Source organism: Oncorhynchus mykiss, chromosome 16, assembly GCF_013265735.2.
Source record: "Oncorhynchus mykiss isolate Arlee chromosome 16, USDA_OmykA_1.1, whole genome shotgun sequence".
In the NCBI taxonomy this organism is placed as follows: Eukaryota; Metazoa; Chordata; class Actinopteri; order Salmoniformes; family Salmonidae; genus Oncorhynchus; species Oncorhynchus mykiss.
The window spans coordinates 7649989-7669518 of record NC_048580.1 but is presented as its reverse complement, the minus strand read 5'-3'; the positions used below and the strand labels follow the sequence as shown (position 1 = coordinate 7669518).

At 46.2% G+C, this 19530-nt stretch overlaps 1 protein-coding gene across 2 annotated transcripts in view; it reads left to right on the top strand.

Annotated features, from left to right (window-relative positions):
• The window catches only part of LOC110491304 (myosin phosphatase Rho-interacting protein), an 81692-nt gene that overhangs the window by 38999 nt on the left and 23163 nt on the right, over positions 1 to 19530 (top strand). For both annotated transcript variants that reach the window (XM_036946077.1, XM_036946078.1), the window contains exons 7-9: positions 2871 to 2997; positions 14580 to 14678; positions 19242 to 19298. In XM_036946077.1, the coding sequence (XP_036801972.1) occupies positions 2871 to 2997; positions 14580 to 14678; positions 19242 to 19298 (283 nt within the window). The remainder of the gene's footprint in view (positions 1 to 2870; positions 2998 to 14579; positions 14679 to 19241; positions 19299 to 19530) is intronic.

The window sequence follows — 19530 nt, the reverse complement described above, 5'->3', positions numbered from 1 at the left end:
TACACTCTTAGCATTCTCTCAACCAGCTTCATTAGGTAGTCACCTGGAATGCATTTCAATTAACAGGTTTGCATTTTTAAAAGTTAATTTGTGGAATTTCTTCCCTTAATGTGTTTGAGTCAATCAGTTGTGTTGTGACAAGGTTGGGGTGGTATACATAAGATAGCCCTATTTGGTGAAAGACCAAGTCCATATTATGGCAAGAACAGCTCAAATAAACCAAGAGAATAAGCCCTACCCTCCGGCGCCAAAGTTGGCTGCCGTCTTATCGGCTCTTAACCAACCATGCTATTTTGTTTGTTTTTAAATCCTAACTTGATTTGTCCATAATGTTGCTGCTACCGTCTCTTGTGACCGAAAAGAGCTTCTGGACATCAGAACTGGGACTACTCACCTCAAACTGGATGAGGAGTTCTTCATCATTCGTATGTCGAATGCGAGGGATATACTACAGACACCCGACCAGGCCCAGATCCCTGTGATTCGCTGGAAAAGGAAACGTAGGTTTCGCGGAAAGAGATCAGGATGCCTTGTGAGGATCAGGCGACGAGTGGCTAATCTGCCCTTCATTCTGCTAGCTATCATTCAATCACTGGAAAATAAATGGGACGAACTGAAAACACCTATATCCTACCAACGGGACATTTAAAAACTGTAATATCTTATGTTTCACCGAGTCGTGGCTGAACGACGTCATTAAGAACATACAGCTGGCGGGTTATACACTCTATCGGCAGGACAGAACAGCAGCCTCTAGTAAGACACGGGGCGGGGGCCTATGCATATTTGTAAGCAATAGCTGGTGCACGATATCTAAGGAAGTCTCAGGGTTTTGCTCGCCTGAGGTAGAGTATCTCATGATAAGCTGTAGACCACACTATCTACCTACCGGTAGATAATTTATCTGTATGTTTCGTAGCTGTTCACAGACCAAGGCTGGCACTAAAACCGCACTCAGTGAGGTGTTTTCCACCATAAGAAAACAGGAAAACACTCACCCAGAGGCGGTGCTCCTAGTGGCCGGGGACTTTAATGCAGGGAAACTTAATTTCTATCAGCATGTTAAATGTGCAACCAGAGAGGAAAAATATTCTAGACACACCTTTACTACACACACAGAGACGCGTACAAAACTCTCCCTCGCCCTCCATTTGTCAAATCTGACCATAACTCTATCCTCCTGATTCCTGCTTACAAGCAAAAAAATAAAAAAAGCAGGAAGCACCAGTGACTCGGGCTATAAAAAAGTGGTCAGATGAAGCAGATGCTAAACTTCAGGACTGTTTTGCTAACACAGACTGGAATATATTCCGGGATTCTTCCGATGGCATTGAGGAGTACACCATCAGTCGCTGGCTTTATCAATAAGTGCATCAATGACATTGTCCCCACAGTGACTGTACGTACATACACCAACCAGAAGCCATGGATTACAGGCAACATTCGCACTGAGCTAAACGGTAGAGCTGCCCCTTTCAAGGAGTGGGACTCTAAACTGGAAGCTTATAAGTTCCGCCAAGCTGATCCTCAACACAGGGGCCCCTCAGGGGTGCGTGCTCAGTCCCCTCCTGTACTCCCTGTTCACTCATGACTGCATTGCCAGGCATGACTCCAACACCATCATTAAGTTTGCTGATGACACAACAGTGGTATGCCTGATCACCGACAACGATGAGACAGCCTATAGGGAAGAGGTCAGAGACCTGACCGTGTGGTGCCAGGACAACAACCTCTCCCTCAACGTGATCAAGACAAAGGAGATCTTTTTTTAACCCCCTTTTTTCTCTCCCCAATTTCATGGTATCCAATTGGTAGTAGTTACAGTCTTGTCTCATCGCTACAACTCCCATACGGATTTTGGAGAGCCATGCGTCCTCCGAAACACAACCCAACAAAGCCGCACTGCCTCTTGACACAATGCACATTTAACCTGGAAGCCAGCCGCACCAATGTGTAGGAGAAAACACCGTACACCTGGCGACCTGGTCAGCGTGCACTGCGCCCGGCCCCCCACAGGAATCGCTAGTGCGCGATGAGACAAGGATATGCCTGCCGGCCAAACCCTCCCTAACCCGGAAGATACTGGGCCAATTGTGCACCGCCCCATAGGCCTCCCTGTCGACAGAGCCTGGGCTCAAACCCAGAATCTCTGGTGGCACAGCTAGCACTGCGATGCAGTGCCTTAGACCACTGCGCCTCCCGGGGTGCTACAAAGGAGATCATTGTGGACTACAGGAAAAGGAGGACCAAGCGCATCCCGTTCTCATCAACGGGGCTGCAGTGCAGCAGGTTGAGAGCTTCACGTTCCTTGGCGTCCACATCACCAACACACTAACATGGTCCAAGCACACCAAGACAGTTGTGAAGAGGGCACGACAAAACCTATTCCCCCTCAGGAGACTGAAAAGATTTGGCAAGGGTCCTCAGATCCTCAAAAGGTCGGTGTGGTGTATCTGTCTGTGGAGGAAGGCTGTCGGTGTATCTGTGTGTGTTTGTGGAAGTTTGAACACGGTCACAGGAGTAGGAGCCTGTCCTTCTCAATGTCTTCATGTAACAGTGTATTGTAATATTCATTTATATGCATGTGGATTATGTAATGTTTACTTGGTGAACAACCCCCCCCCCCCCCTACACACACACACACACACACACACACAAAGCTGCACTATCCAATAAAGTTGTTTTATTCTCTCCACTGAGAAGGAATTCTCTTTCGCTGTATCCATCCATTTCTTTAATCCACAGGAAGAATGAAGATGTAATGAAAGTTCAAATAAAGGCATCTGACCCTTCACCTCTGACCTCTACCCTTCACCTCTGACCTCTACCCTTCACCTCTGACCTCTACTCTGGTTCCCTGTGTGTTCCAGCCGATCTGGGGTGATAGAGAAGCTGGAGGCGTTGGAGCTGGAGAATCCAGAGAGGATGGAGGTGGAGGAGGCTGGGAGGACAGGAGCCAGGCAGGGCCGCAGCGAACGCAGACGCTTCCACACAGAGGTACAACTTCAGGACCGTGTGTGTGTGTGTGTGTGGGACAGATACTATGATCTTTAACGTCATTCAGTTGAGGTCGATCAAAGAGAGGTTATTAACTATGGAAAAAAGCCTCTGCCCAGACATTGTCTACTTGTTTAAAAGCCCAGTGTTTTACAAGCAACATCACATGAAATAGCTCAGCTAGATTAAGTTAGCTGTTGCACAGGAAGCAGATTCTCTATCTCACTCACACACACACACACACACACACACACACACACACACACACATTGTCACTCCCTTTAAGTCAAATTGTATTTGTTACATGCGCCGAATACAACAGGTTGACCTTACAGTGAAATACTTACTTACAAGCCCTTAACCAACAATGTAGTTTTAAGAAAATCCCTAAAGAAGTAAGAGAAGAATAACACATTAATTAAAGAGCAGCAGTAAATAACAATAGTGGGGCTATATACAGGGGGTACCGGTACAGAGTCTATGTGGAGGCTATATACAGGGGGTACCGGTTCAGAGTCAATGTGGAGGCTATATACAGGGGTACCGGTACAGAGTCAATGTGCGGGGGGAACCGGTATGTTGAGGAAATTGAGGTAATTATGTACATGTAGGTAGAGTTATTAAAGTGGCTATGCATAGATAATAGCAGAGAGTAGCAGCAGTGGGGGGGGGGTTGCAAATAGTCTGGGTAGCCATTTGATTAGCTGTTCATGAGTCTTATGGCTTGGGGGGAGAAGCTGTTTAGAAGCCTCTTGGACCTAGACTTGGCGCTCCGCTACCGCTTGCCGTGCGGTAGTAGAGAGAACAGTCTATGACTAAGGTGGCTGAAGTCTTTGACTAATTTCAGGGCCTTCCTCCGACACCACCTGGCTTAGAGGTCCTGGGTGGCAGGAAGCTTGGCCCCTGTGATGTACTGGGCCATTCGCACTAACCTCTGTAGTGCCTTGCGGTCTTAAGGCCGAGCAGTTGCCGTGCCAGGCTGTGATGCAACCCGTCAGGATGCTCTCGTTGGTGCAGCTGTAAAACATTTTGAGGAGCTGAGGACCCTTGCCAAATCTTTTCAGTCTCTTGAGGGGGAATAGGTTTTGTTGTGCCCTCTTCAGGACTGTCTTGGTGTGCTTGGACCATGTTAGTTTGTTGGTGATGTGGACGCCAAGGAACTTGAAGCTCTCAACCTGCTCCACTACAGCCCCGTTGATGAGAATGGGGGTGTGCTCGATCTGGGTTAGAGCCCAGGCTCTGTCGCAGCCAGCCGCGACCGGGAAACGCATGGGGCGGCGCACAATTGGCCCAGCATCTCCCGGGTTAGGGAAGGTTTGGCCGGCAGGGATATGCTTGTCTCATCGCGCATGAGCGACTCCTGTGGCAGGCCGGGCGAAGTGCACGCTGACCAGGTCACCAGGTGTACAGCCCTGTCGATGAGAATGGGGGTGTGCTCGGTCCTCCTTTTACTGTAGTCCACAATCATCTCCTTTGTCTTGATCATGTTGAGGGAGAAGTTGTTGTCCTTGGACCACACGGTCAGGTCTCTGACCTCCCTATAGGCTGTCTCATCATTGTCGGTGATCAGGCCTACCACTGTTGTCATCTGCAACTTTAATGATGGTGTTGGAGTCGTGCCTGGCCGTGCAGCCATGAGTACAGGAGGGGACTGAGTACGCACCCCTGAGGGCCCTCCGTGTTGAGGATCAGAGTGGTGGATGTGTTGTTTCCTACCCTTACCATCTGGGGGCGGCCCGTCAGGAAGTCCAGGATCCAGTTGTAGAGGGAGGTGTTTAGTCCCAGGGTCCTTAGCTTAGTGATGAGCTTTGAGGGCACTATGGTGTTGAACGCTGAGCTGTAGTCAATGAATAGCATTCTCATGTAGGTGTTCCTTTTGTCCAGGTAAGAAAGAGCAGTGTGGAAGGCAATAGAGATTGCGTCATCTGTGTATCTGTTGGTGCGGTATGCAAATTGGAGTGGGTCTAGGGTTTCTGGGATAATGGTGTTGATGTGAGCCATGACCAGCCTTTCAAAGCACTTCATGCTTACAGACGTGAGTGCTACACTCACGTAGTCATTTAGGCAGGTTATCTTAGTGTTCTTTGGCACAGGGACTATGGTGGTCTGCTTGAAACATGTTGGTATTACAGACTCAGACAGGGAAAGGTTGAAAATGTCAGTGAAGACACTTGCCAGTTGGTCAGCGCATACTCACAGTACACGTCCTGGTAATCCGTATGGCCCAGCGGCCTTGTGAATGTTGACTTGTTTTAAGGTCTTACTCATATCGGCTGCAGAGAGTGTGATCACGCAGTCGTCCGGAACAGCTGATGCTGTCATGCACGTTTCAGTGTTACTTGCCTCGAAGCTAGCATTGAAGTAATTTAGCTCGTCTGGTAGGGTCGTGTTAGTGGGCAGCTCTCGGCTGTGCTTCCCTGTGTAGTCTGTAATAGCCTGCCACACGTCAGTGTTGTACGATTCGATCTTAGTCCTGAATTGACGTTTTGCCTGTTTGCTGGTTCATCGGAGCGCATAGCGAGATTTCTTATAAGCTTCCAGTTTAGAGTCCCGCTTCTTGAAAGCGTCAGCTCTACCCTTTAGCTCAGTGCGAATGTTGCCTGTAATCCATGGCTTCTGTTTGGGGTATGTACGTACGGTCTATGTGGGGACGACGTCATCGATACACTTATTGACGAAGCCAGTGACTGATGTGGTGTTCTCCTCAATGCCATTGGAGGAATCCCGGAACATATTCCATCCTCTTTGTTTTGAAATCAGGAGCTTGTGCTTTGTTCATTTCCAGTTTCCATTATGTGTCTCGATTCCCCTGACACTTACTTCCCTTTCCACCCCTGACTCTGGTCTGGCCTGCTCTGCTCTGGCCTGCTCTGCTCTGGTCTGGCCTGCTCTGGTCCGGTCCGGCCGGGGCAAACCAAGCTCTGTAATAGGAATAACAACAGAAAGAGAGCAATTGTTTCCCCCCCAAAAAAATAATGCGAAAAATGTCCCCAGAAGTGAGACTGTTTAGAGCCACTTTTAAAACCTGTACACCAAGTTTGTCCTGTCTGTATTGTAGAGCATGTATGGCATTTTCAAACTGGCACAAATAAAGGGTGCTTATAGTAAACATCATGCCACCTGCACATACACACTCCCATTACCTTCTCTCTCTCTCGTTCTTTCTTAGACACACACACTGCTCCTGAATGAGGCTTGTTTTCTTCTGTGTCAGTGTCTTTGTTTCCGTTCTCTCTGGTTTGGTGAAAGGCTGTTGGGTTCAGGTTAGAAGATGTGTGATTCTGATTAGAAAAATGACTTGTTCTTCTTATGACAGCTGTGCAGAGATCGTATCTTGTTTTATCATATGTTAAACTACTCACATTGGAGAAGTCGATGTTCTGTTCATAACAACACAAATAACATACATTAAGGCTATTGTATAATGTTTGGATCCTCTGAAATCCATGAGGTAGGTAGGTGTTCTGTACGAGTGCACTCTCCAGGGAGAAGGACGAGCAACAGAATTAGGCTCATGATACCTCATGATACCTCCTTTGTCCCACATCCCACACATGCGGTGACCCATTATAACCAGCTTATCCAGAGATAAAACCTCTCTTATCATCACCCAGTGCCTGGGCTTACCACCGCTGTACCCGCACCCCACCATACCCCTGTCTGCACATTATGCCCTGAATATATTCTACCATGCCCAGAAATCTGCTCCTTTTATTCTTTGTCCCCAACGCTCTAGGCGACCAGTTTTGATAGCCTTTAGCCGTACCCTCATCCTACTCCTCCTCTGTTCCTCTGGTGATGTGGGGGTAAACCCAGGCCCGCGTGTCCCCAGGCACCCTCATTTGTTGACTTCTGTGATCGAAAAAACCTTGGTTTCATGCATGTCAACATCAGAAGCCTCCTCCCTGTTTGTTTTACTCACTGCTTTAGCACACTCTGCCAACCCTGATGTCCTTGCCGTGTCTGAATCCTGGTTTAGGAAGGCCACCAACAGTTCTGAGATTTCCATACCCAGCTATAACATTTTCCGTCAAGATAGAACTGCCAAAGGGGGAGGAGTTGCAATCTACTGCAGAGAGAGGCTGCAAAGTTCTGGCATACTTTCCAGGTCTATACCCAAACAGTTTGAACTTCTAATTTTAAAAAAAATACCTCTCCAGAAATAAGTCTCTCACTGTTGCCGTCTGCTATCGACCCCCCCTCCGCTCCCAGCTGTGACCTGGACACCATTTGTGAATTGATCGCCCCCCATCTAGCTTCAGAGATCGTTCTGTTAGGTGACCTAAACTGGGATATGGGACACCCCGGCAGTCCTGCAATCTAAGCTAGATGCCCTCAATCTCACACAAATCATCAAGGAACCCACCAGGTACAACCCCAAATCTGTTAACATGGGCACCCTCATAGGCATTATCCTGACCAACTTGCCCTCCAAATACACCTCCGCTGTTTTCAATCAGGATCACTGCCTCATTGCCTGTATCCGCTATGGTTCCGCGGTCAAACGACCACCCCTCATCACTGTCAAACGCTCCCTAAAACATTTCTGCAAGCAGGCCTTTCTAATCGACCTGGCCCGGGTATCCTGGAAGGATATTGACCTCATCCCGTCAGTCGAGGATGCCTGGTCATTCTTTAAAAGTAATTTCCTCACCATCTTAGATAAGCATGCCCCGTTCAAAAAAAATGCAGAACTAAGAACAGATATAGCCCTTGGTTCACTCCAGACCTGACTGCCCTTGACCAGCACAAAAACATCCTGTGGCGGACTGCCATAGCATCGAATAGTCCCCACGATATACAACTGTTCAGGGAAGTCAGGAACCAATACACGCAGTCAGTCAGGAAAGCAAAGGCTAGCTTTTTCAAGCAGAAATTCGCGTCCTGTAGCTCTAACTCCCAAAAGTTTTGGGACACTGTAAAGTCCATGGAGAACAAGAGCACCTCCTCCCAGCTGCCCACTGCACTGAGGCTAGGTAACACGGTCACCACTGATAAATCCATGATAATCGAAAATTTCAATAAGCATTTCTCAACGGCTGGCCATGCCTTCCTCCTGGCTACTCCAACCCCGGCCAACAGCCCCCCCCCCCCCGCAGCTACTCGCCCAAGCCTCCCCAGCTTCTCCTTCACCCATATCCAGACAGCAGATGTTCTGAAAGAGCTGCAAAACCTGGACCAGTACAAATCAGTTGGGCTAGACAATCTGGGCCCTCTCTTTCTAAAACTATCCGCCGCCGTTGTTGCATCCCCTATTACCAGCTTGTTCAACCTCTTTTGTATCGTCCGAGATCCCTGAAGATTGGAAAGCTGCCGCAGTCATCCCCCTCTTCAAAGGGGGTGACACCCTAGACCCAAACTGTTACAGACCTCTATCCATCCTGCCCTGCCCATCTAAAGTCTTCGGATACAAAGTTTATAAACAGATCACTGAGCATTTAGAATCCCACTGTACCTTCTCCGCTGTGCAGCCACGCTCAAGGTACTAAACGATATCATAACCGCCATCGATAAAAGACAGTACTGTGCAGCCGTCTTCATTGACCTGGCCAAGGCTTTCGACTCTGTCAATCACCGTATTCTTATCGGCAGACTCAATAGCCTTGGTTTTTCTGACGACTGCCTGGCCTGGTTCACCAACTACTTTGCAGACAGAGTTCAGTGTGTCAAATCGGAGGGCATGTTGTCCGGACCTCTGGCGGTCTCTATGGGGGTATCGCAGGGTGGGTTCAATTCTCGGGCCGACTCTTTTCTCTGTATATATCAATGATGTCACTCTTGCTGCGGGCAATTCCCTGATCCACCTCTACGCAGACGACACCATTCTGTATACTTCTGGCCCTTCCTTGGACACTGTGCTATCTAACCTCCAAACGAGCTTCAATGCCATACAACACTCCTTCCGTGGCCTCCAACTGCTCTTAAACACTAGTAAAACCAAATGCATGCTTTTCAACCGTTCGCTGCCCGCCCCCGCCTGCCCGACTAGCATCACCACCCTGGACGGTTCCGACCTAGAATATGTGGACAACTATAAATACCTAGGTGTCTGGCTAGACTGTAAACTCTCCTTCCACACTCATATTAAACATCTCCAATCCAAAATCAAATCTAGAATCGGCTTACTATTTCACAACAAAGCCTCCTTCACTCATGTCGCCAAACTTACCCTAGTAAAACTGACTATCATACCGATCCTCGACTTCGGCGATGTCATCTACAAAATAGCTTCCAACACTCTACTCAGCAAACTGGATGCAGTCTAGCACAGTGCCATCCGTTTTGTTACCAAATCACCTTATACCACCCACCACTGCGACCTGTATGCTCTAGTCGGCTGGCCCTCGCTACATATTCGTCGCCAGACCCACTGGCTCCAGGTCATCTATAAGTTTATGCTAGGTAAAGCTCCGTTCACTGGTCACGATGGCAACACACACCCGTAGCACACGTTCCAGCAGGTATATCTCACTGGTCACCCCCAAAGCCAACACCTCATTTGGCCGCCTTTCCTTCCAGTTCTCTGCTGCCAGTGACTGGAACGAATTGCAAAAATCGCTGAAGTTGGAGACTTTTATTTCCCTCACCAACTTTAAACATCAACTATCTGAGCAGCTAACCGATCACTGCAGCTGTACATAGTCCATCTGTAAAAAGCCCACCCAATCTACCCACCTCATCCCAATACTGTTTTTATTTTATTTACTTTCCTGTTCTTTTGCACACAAGTATCTCTACTTGCACATAATCATCTGCTCATTTATCACTCCAGTGTTAATCTGTTAAATTGTAATTATTTGCTCCTATGGCCTATTTATTGCCCACCTCCTCATGCCTTTTGCACACAATGTATTTAGACTTTCCTTTCTCTACTGTGCCATTGTGTTATTGGCTTGTTTGTTTACTCCATGTGTAACTCTGTGTTGTTGTCTGTTCACACTGCTTTGCTTTATCTTGGCCAGGTCGCTGTTGCAAAGGAGAACTAGCCTACCTGGTGAAATAAAAGTGTTCTCAACTAGCCTACCTGGTTAAATAAAGGTGTTCTCAACTAGCCTACCTGGTTAAATAAAGGTGTTCTCAACTAGCCTACCTGGTTGAATAAAGGTGTTCTCAACTAGCCTACCTGGTTAAATAAAAGTGTTCTCAACTAGCCTACCTGGTGAAATAAAAGTGTTCTCAACTAGCCTACCTGGTTAAATAAAGGTGTTCTCAACTAGCCTACCTGGTTAAATAAAGGTGTTCTCAACTGGCCTACCTGGTTAAATAAAGGTGTTCTCAACTAGCCTACCTGGTTGAATAAAGGTGTTCTCAACTGGCCTACCTGGTTAAATAAAGGTGTTCTCAACTAGCCTACCTGGTTAAATAAAGGTGTTCTCAACTAGCCTACCTGGTGAAATAAAAGTGTTCTCAACTGGCCTACCTGGTTAAATAAAGGTGTTCTCAACTAGCCTACCTGGTTAAATAAAGGTGTTCTCAACTAGCCTACCTGGTTAAATAAAGGTGTTCTCAACTGGCCTACCTGGTTAAATAAAGGTGTTCTCAACTGGCCTACCTGGTTAAATAAAGGTGTTCTCAACTAGCCTACCTGGTTAAATAAAGGTGTTCTCAACTAGCCTACCTGGTTAAATAAAGGTGTTCTCAACTAGCCTACCTGGTTAAATAAAGGTGTTCTCAACTAGCCTACCTGGTTAAATAAAGGTGTTCTCAACTGGCCTACCTGGTTAAATAAAGGTGTTCTCAACTAGCCTACCTGGTTAAATAAAGGTGTTCTCAACTAGCCTACCTGGTTAAATAAAGGTGAAATAAAAATAAAAAAGTGACGGATTATGATTTTTCAATACCGATTAATCGGCTGAATTTTCAATTTTTTAAATGTTTTATTTATTTATTTTTAAATGTATTTATTTTATATACATACATACATACACACACACAAACATACATACAGTTGAAGTCAAAGTTTACATTCGCCTTAGCCAAATACATTTAAACTCAGTTTTTAAACTCAGACATTTAATCCTAGTAAAAATTCCCTGTCTTAGACCAGTTAGAATCACCGCTTTATTTTAAGAATGTGAAATGTCAGAATGATTTATTTCAGCTTTTATTTATTTCATCACATTCCTAGTGGGTCAGAAGTTTACATACACTCAATTAGTATTTGGTAGCATTGCCTTTACATTTTTTCATTTGGGTCAAATGTTTCAGGTAGCCTTCCACAAGCTTCCCACAATAAGTTGGGTGAATTCCTCCTGACAGAGCTGGTGTAACTGAGTCAGGTTTGTAAGACCTCCTTGCTCGCACACGCTTTTTCAGGTCTGCCCACATATTTTCTTTGAGACTGAGGTCAGGGCTTTGTGGTGGCCACTCCAACACCTTGACTTTGTTGTCCTTAAGCCATTTTGCCACAACTTTGGAAGTATGCTTGGGGTCATTGTCCATTTGGAAGACCCATTTGTGACCAAGCTTTAACTTCCTGACTGATGTCTTGAGATATTGCTACAATATATCCACATAATTTTCCATCTTCATGATGCCATCTATTTTGTGAAGTGCACCAGCCCCTCCTGCAGCAAGCACCCCCACAACATGATGCTGCCACCCCCGTGCTTCACTGTTGGGATGGTGTTCTTCGGTTTGCTAGCCTCCCCCTTTTTCAACCAAACATAACGATGGTCATTATGGCCAAAGAGTTCTATTTTTGTCTCATCAGGCCAGAGGACATTTGTCCAAAAAGTAAGATCTTTGTCCCCATGTGCAGTTGCAAACCGTAGTCTGGCTTTTTAATGGCGGTTTTGGAGCATTGGCTCCTTCCTTGCTGAGCGGCCTATCAGGTTATGTCGATGTAGGACTCGTTTCAAATCCAATTTTATTTCTCACATACACATGGTTAGCAGATGTTAATGCAAGTGTAGCGAAATGCTTGTGCTTCTAGTTCCGACAATGCAGTAATAACCAACGAGTAATCTAACCAAACAATATCACAACAACTACCTCATACACACAAGTTTAAAGGGATGAAGAATATGTATATAAAGATATATGAATTAGTGATGGTACAGAACGGCATAGGCAGTAGATGGTATAGAGTACAGTACATACATATGAGATAAGTAATGTAGGGTATGTAAACATATAAAAGTGGCATTGTTTAAAGTGGCTAGTGATACATTTTTTACATACATTTTTCCAATATTAAAGTGGCTGGAGTTGAGTCAGTATGTTGGCAGCAGCCACTCAATGTTAGTGGTGGCTGTTTAACAGTCTGATGGCCTTGAGATAGAAGCTGTTTTTCAGTCTCTCGGTCCCAGCTTTGATGCACCTGTACTGACCTCGCCTTCTGGATGATAGCGGGGTGAACAGGCAGTGGCTCGGGTGGTTGTTGTCCTTGATGATCTTTATGGCCTTCCTGTGACATCGGGTGGTGTCGGTGTCCTGGAAGGCAGGACACCTACACCACTACCCTCTGGAGAGCCTTTTACTGTGGATATAGATTATTTTGTACCTGTTTCCTCCAGCATCTTCACAAGGTCCTTTGCTGTTGTTCTGGGATTGATTTGCACTTTTTGCACCAAAGTACGTTCATCACTAGGAGACAGAACGTGTCTCCTTCCTGAGAGATATGATGGCTGCGTGGTTCCATGGTGTTTATACTTGCGTACTATTGTTTGTACAGATGAACGTGGTACCTTCAGCCGTTTGGAAATTGCTCCCAAGGATGAACCAGGCTTGTGGAGGTCTATAAAAAACAAATTCTGAGGTCTTGGCTGATTTTCTTTTGATTTCCCCATGATGTCAAGCAAAGATGCACTGAGTTTGACAGTAGGCCTTGAAATACATCCACAGGTACACCTCCAATTGACTCAAATTATGTCAATTAGTCTATCAGAAGCTTCTAAAGCCATGACATCATTTTCTGGAATTTTCCAGGCTGTTTAAAGGCACAGTCAACTTAGTGTATGTAAACTTCTGACCTACTGGAATTGTGATACAGTGAATTATGAGTGAAATAATCTTTCTGTAAACAGTTGTTGGAAAAATTTCTTGTGTCATGCACAAAGTAGATGTCCTAACCGACTTGCCAAAACTAATAGTTTGTTAACATGAAACTTGTGGAGTGGTTGAAAAACGAGTTTTAATGACTCCAACCTAAGTGTATGTAAACTTCCCACTTCAACTGTATGTGTAATAAGGACAATTACAACAATTCTGAATGAACACTTTTATTTTAACTTAATATAATACATAAATAAAAATCTATTTAGTCTCAACTAAATAATCAAACATGTTTAAATAATGCAAAAACAAAGTGTTGGAGAAGAAAGTAAAAGTGCAATATGTGCCATGTAAAAAAAGCTATCGTTTAAGTTCCTTGCTCAGAACATGAGAACATATGAAAGCTGGTGGTTCCTTTTAACATGAGTCTTCAATATTCCCAGGTAAGAAGTTTTAGGTTGTAGTTATTATAGGAATTATAGGACTATTTCTCTCTATACCGTTTGTTTTTCATATACCATTGACTATTCAATGTTCTTATAGGCACTATAGTATTTTCATCCTAATCTCGGGAGTTGATAGGCTTGAAGTCATAAACATCGCTGTGCTTCAAGCATTACAAAGAGCTGCTGGCAAACGTTGGAAAGGGCTGTTTGATTGAATGCTTACGAGCCAGCTGCTGCCTACCACTGCTCTGTCAGACTGCTCTATCAATTATCAAATCATAGACTTAATTATAACATAATAACACCCAGAAATACGAGACTTTGGTCATTAAAAGGGTCGAATCCGGAAACGATCATTTTGAAAACAAAACGTTTATTCCTTCAGTTCCATATTTTATCTAACTGGTGGCGTTCATACGTCTAAATAATGCTGTTACATTGCACAACCTTCAATGTTATGTCATAATTATCTAACATTCTGGCAAATTAATTACGGTCTTTTTTTTAGGAAGAAATGGTCTTCACACAGTTCGCAACGAGCCAGACGGCCCAAACTGCTGCATATACCCTGACTCTTCTTGCACAGAACGCAAGAGAAGTGACACAATTTCCCTAGTTAATATTGCCTGCTAACATGAGTTTCTTTTAACTAAATATGCAGGTTTAAAAATATATACTTGTGTATTGATTTTAAGAAAGCCATTGATGTTCATGGTTTGGTACACTGGTGCAACGACAGTACTTTTTTCGCAAATGCCCTTTTTTAAATCATCACCTGTTTGGCGAAGTAGGCTGTGATTCGATGATAAAATGTACAGGCACCACATTGATTATTTGCAACTCAGGACAAACTAGTTAAACTAGTAATATCATCAACCATGTGTAGTAGTGATAATAGTGATAAGTTTAAAGATAAGTTTAATGCTAGCTAGCAACTAACCTTGGCTCCTTGCTGCACTCGCGTAACAGGTGGTCAGTCTGCCACGCAGTCTCCTCGTGGAGTGCAATGTAATCGGCGTCCAAAAATGCCAATTACCGATTGTTATGAAAACTTGAAATCGGCCCTAATTAATCGGCCATGCCGATTTAATTTTGGCCCAAATGGCTGCTGGAGTGTTGATGTTACGTTGTGTGTTTCAGGAGCAGAGACATGACCAGGGCCTGGACTTCCCTTCCACTCTGCCCCCTCTCAGACGAGCCAAGTCCCTGGACCGTAGGACCACCGAGTCAGTCATGACCGTGAGTACCATTTCAGTCTCTACATCTGCATTGGTTGCCGTTTGGGGTTTTAGACTGGGTTTCTGTACAGTACTTTGTGACATCGGCTGATGTAAAAAAAAAATATATATAATAATAATGTATTTATCAATACATTTGATTGATTGACTTTCCTCTCTTCTGTCGTTCAGTGTTTCTTTGTCGCCTCTCGGGTGTGTCATTCCGACATACTCAAATACACCAGGTAGACTTTTCAACTGAGAACATTGTAATCAGTTAGCGCTGATTGTTTACTTAAGGTGTGTGTGTGTATGTGTGTGTGTGTGTGTGTGTGTGTGTAGGGGAGCTTTCTCTCCAGGTCCAGATAACATCACAATAGTTGTTCTGTTCTCCTAAAGCTGCAGGCTAAGAGGTCATCAGCAATGCTAGGGGACGACTTTATCCCTGCTGAGTGGAGGTTTTAAATGGGTCGTTGGGTTGGTGGAGTGTATAGGTTGAGTTACCAGTGTTAAGAGCATTCAAATTGTATTAGGCGTACGTACGGGATAAACATTCTCTCAACCGTCCAATGAAATGCTCACTGTCCAGGTTCCTGCTCGACAACCCAGCAGCAATAATAAAAGATAAGGAGGTAAAGTATTTGGGGTTGACAAAGGGTGCAGCAGGCCTTAGCTAATGATAATGTTATGATAATGATGAGTCACGGTGTGCTATGAAACCACTAAACCTTTCAGCCACATGATACTGAACATGCTGCTGCTACAGCAGCTCCTGGCTCAGCCGTCGTAATGAAGGAACGAACCCATTTTGGGTCACCGCGCCTTTTGTTAGTTTAAAAAATAGGTTGTCTAGGGATTGTTGTGGTTTATGATCTATTAGTCTGCACCTCTGAATCTTTTGGTTCCTGCTCTTTCTGACTGCTCTAGTGGCCAGGGTTTTCATGTCTGAGTTGGTGGAGGATTAAACTGTAGAGAACAGGCAAGGGGGCTGTGATGGGTGATGTGGCTGGGACAGTACAGGCAAGGGGGCTGTGATGGGTGATGTGACTGGGACAGTACAGGCAAGGGGGCTGTGATGGGTGATGTGGCTGGGACAGTACAGGCAAGGGGGCTGTGATGGGTGATGTGGCTGGGACAGTACAGGCAAGGGGGCTGTGATGGGTGATGTGGCTGGGACAGTACAGGCAAGGGGGCTGTGATGGGTGATGTGGCTGGGACAGTACAGGCAAGGGGGCTGTGATGGGTGATGTGGCTGGGACAGTACAGGCAAGGGGGCTGTGATGGGTGATGTGGCTGGGACAGTACAGGCAAGGGGGCTGTGATGGGTGATGTGGCTGGGACAGTACAGGCAAGGGGGCTGTGATGGGTGATGTGGCTGGGACAGTACAGGCAAGGGGGCTGTGATGGGTGATGTGGCTGGGACAGTACAGGCAAGGGGGCTGTGATGGGTGATGTGGCTGGGACAGTACAGGCAAGGGGGCTGTGATGGGTGATGTGGCTGGGACAGTACAGGCAAGGGGGCTGTGATGGGTGATGTGGCTGGGACAGTACAGGCAAGGGGGCTGTGATGGGTGATGTGGCTGGGACAGTACAGGCAAGGGGGCTGTGATGGGTGATGTGGCTGGGACAGTACAGGCAAGGGGGCTGTGATGGGTAATGTGGCTGGGACAGTACAGGCAAGGGGGCTGTGATGGGTGATGTGGCTGGGACAGTACAGGCAAGGGGGCTGTGATGGGTGATGTGGCTGGGACAGTACAGGCAAGGGGGCTGTGATGGGTGATGTGGCTGGGACAGTACAGGCAAGGGGGCTGTGATGGGTAATGTGGCTGGGACATGCTTTTTCAGAGATAGTTGGTTGGTGTCGTGGACGTCCTAAAGCAGTCCTCCACGCTGCAGGGGGCAACACAGCTCCCTCTCCTCTCCAGGTTATCCTGTGTTCAGCCATGGCTTTCAGGCCTCCGTGTGTTGGCACCCATTTTGCACTGTTTGTGTGTGCGTTTGCACTGTGTGTGTGTGTGTGTTCTCCCACTGTGTGTGTGTGTGTGTTCTCCCACTGTGTGTGTGTGTGTTCTCCCACTGTGTGTGTGTGTGTTCTCCCACTGTGTGTGTGTGTGTGTTCTCCCACTGTGTGTGTGTGTGTGTTCTCCCACTGTGTGTGTGTGTGTTCTCCCACTGTGTGTGTGTGTGTTCTCCCACTGTGTGTGTGTGTGTGTTCTCCCACTGTGTGTGTGTGTGTGTTCTCCCACTGTGTGTGTGTGTTCTCCCACTGTGTGTGTGTGTGTGTGTTCTCCCACTGTGTGTGTGTGTGTGTTCTCCCACTGTGTGTGTGTGTGTTCTCCCACTGTGTGTGTGTGTGTTCTCCCACTGTGTGTGTGTGTGTTCTCCCACTGTGTGTGTGTGTGTTCTCCCACTGTGTGTGTGTGTGTGTTCTCCCACTGTGTGTGTGTGTGTGTTCTCCCACTGTGTGTGTGTGTGTGTGTTCTCCCACTGTGTGTGTGTGTGTGTGTTCTCCCACTGTGTGTGTGTGTGTTCTCCCACTGTGTGTGTGTGTGTTCTCCCACTGTGTGTGTGTGTTCTCCCACTGTGTGTGTGTGTGTTCTCCCACTGTGTGTGTGTGTTCTCCCACTGTGTGTGTGTGTGTGTTCTCCCACTGTGTGTGTGTGTGTTCTCCCACTGTGTGTGTGTGTGTGTTCTCCCACTGTGTGTGTGTGTGTGTTCTCCCACTGTGTGTGTGTGTGTGTTCTCCCACTGTGTGTGTGTGTGTGTGTTCTCCCACTGTGTATGTGTGTGTGTGTTCTCCCACTGTGTATGTGTGTGTGTGTTCTCCCACTGTGTATGTGTGTGTGTGTTCTCCCACTGTGTGTGTGTGTTCTCCCACTGTGTGTGTGTGTGTTCTCCCACTGTGTGTGTGTGTGTGTTCTCCCACTGTGTGTGTGTGTTCTCCCACTGTGTGTGTGTGTGTGTTCTCCCACTGTGTGTGTGTGTGTGTGTTCTCCCACTGTGTGTGTGTGTGTGTGTGTTCTCCCACTGTGTGTGTGTGTGTTCTCCCACTGTGTGTGTGTGTGTTCTCCCACTGTGTGTGTGTGTGTGTTCTCCCACTGTGTGTGTGTGTGTTCTCCCACTGTGTGTGTGTGTGTGTGTTCTCCCACTGTGTCTGTGTGTGTGTGTGTGTGTTCTCCCACTGTGTCTGTGTGTGTGTGTGTGTGTGTTCTCCCACTGTGTCTGTGTGTGTGTGTGTGTGTGTGTTCTCCCACTGTGTCTGTGTGTGTGTGTGTTCTCCCACTGTGTGTGTGTGTGTGTGTTCTCCCACTGTGTGTGTGTGTTCTCCCACTGTGTGTGTGTGTTCTCCCACTGTGTGTGTGTGTGTGTTCTCCCACTGTGTGTGTGTGTGTTCTCCCACTGTGTGTGTGTGTGTTCTCCCACTGTGTCTGTGTGTGTGTGTGTGTGTGTTCTCCCACTGTGTCTGTGTGTGTGTGTGTGTGTTCTCCCACTGTGTGTGTGTGTGTTCTCCCACTGTGTCTGTGTGTGTGTGTGTTCTCCCACTGTGTGTGTGTGTTCTCCCACTGTGTGTGTGTGTGTTCTCCCACTGTGTCTGTGTGTGTGTGTGTGTGTTCTCCCACTGTGTCTGTGTGTGTGTGTGTGTGTGTGTTCTCCCACTGTTTGTGTGTGTGTGTGTGTGTTCTCCCACTGTGTGTGTGTGTGTGTGTGTGTGTGTGTGTTGTCCCACTGTGTGTGTGTGTGTTCTCCCACTGTGTCTGTGTGTGTGTGTGTGTGTGTGTTCTCCCACTGTTTGTGTGTGTGTGTGTGTGTTCTCCCACTGTGTGTGTGTGTGTGTGTGTGTGTGTGTTCTCCCACTGTGTGTGTGTGTTCTCCCACTGTGTGTGTGTGTGTGTGTTCTCCCACTGTGTGTGTGTGTTCTCCCCCTGTGTGTGTGTGTGTTCTCCCCCTGTGTGAAACCACAGCGGACATGAACTGTTTTACTCAGCACTAAGACTTGCATAGCAGGATCTGTGATGCATAGTGGAGTAGAAACATGTTTCCCCTAACCACTGGTCCAGGGTCAGTTATTATTGAATCCTCCAAATGATTAGTGCTAAGGCAATCTGATCCTAGGTCAGTGTTCAGGGGAAACTTCTACCTCTTTTGTTTCCCCGCTCTTTCTCAGACATTAAGTTAACTAATGAAGTGTATTTTTTTTAGCCATGCAAATGTTCAAAATATTAAAAATGTTCAAAATATATATTTTTTTCCAAATACATCAACATCTATTTAACAAAGTGTAGAAAATACAGAGTTTTGGAATTACAATGTTTCCGTCAGCTATGTACTGTAGTCGTGATAACTCATACCTTTTCTTTCAGCTGTACGTATGACATGCTAAAGTTATGAAGGCCCGCGTGGATCCCAGATAGAAGTTGTTTTTAAAAAAGACTGTATCACCTGGTTTCTGTGTGTTTCAGCATCTCTTGGTTCATCTTGCGTGGCGTCACTAGACTTTACTGGCTTTACTGATTTCATTGCCGTTTTTAAAGAGTCGATTTTAAGGGCTGGTGTGTAAACACTGTCTTTCTGTTTCTTTTTCCAGCCCGACTTGCTGAACTTCAAGAAAGGTTGGATGGTGAAGCTGGATGAGCATGGACAAGTAAACAACAAACCATACATCCCCAAAACAACTCATGTTGTGTTTTTTTTATATGTTCCTTAGAAATCGTAACACTTGAAAAATTAACCTTATTTGATGCCATGAGATTTTGAAAATCGTGTTTACATTTTTTTTATTTTTTGGGGTCAGATCATCAAAGCAGTAGCAGTTGAAACAGTAATCTGAACGTTCACCATTCTAGAAGGCATGAACGTTCATGCCTTCTAGAATG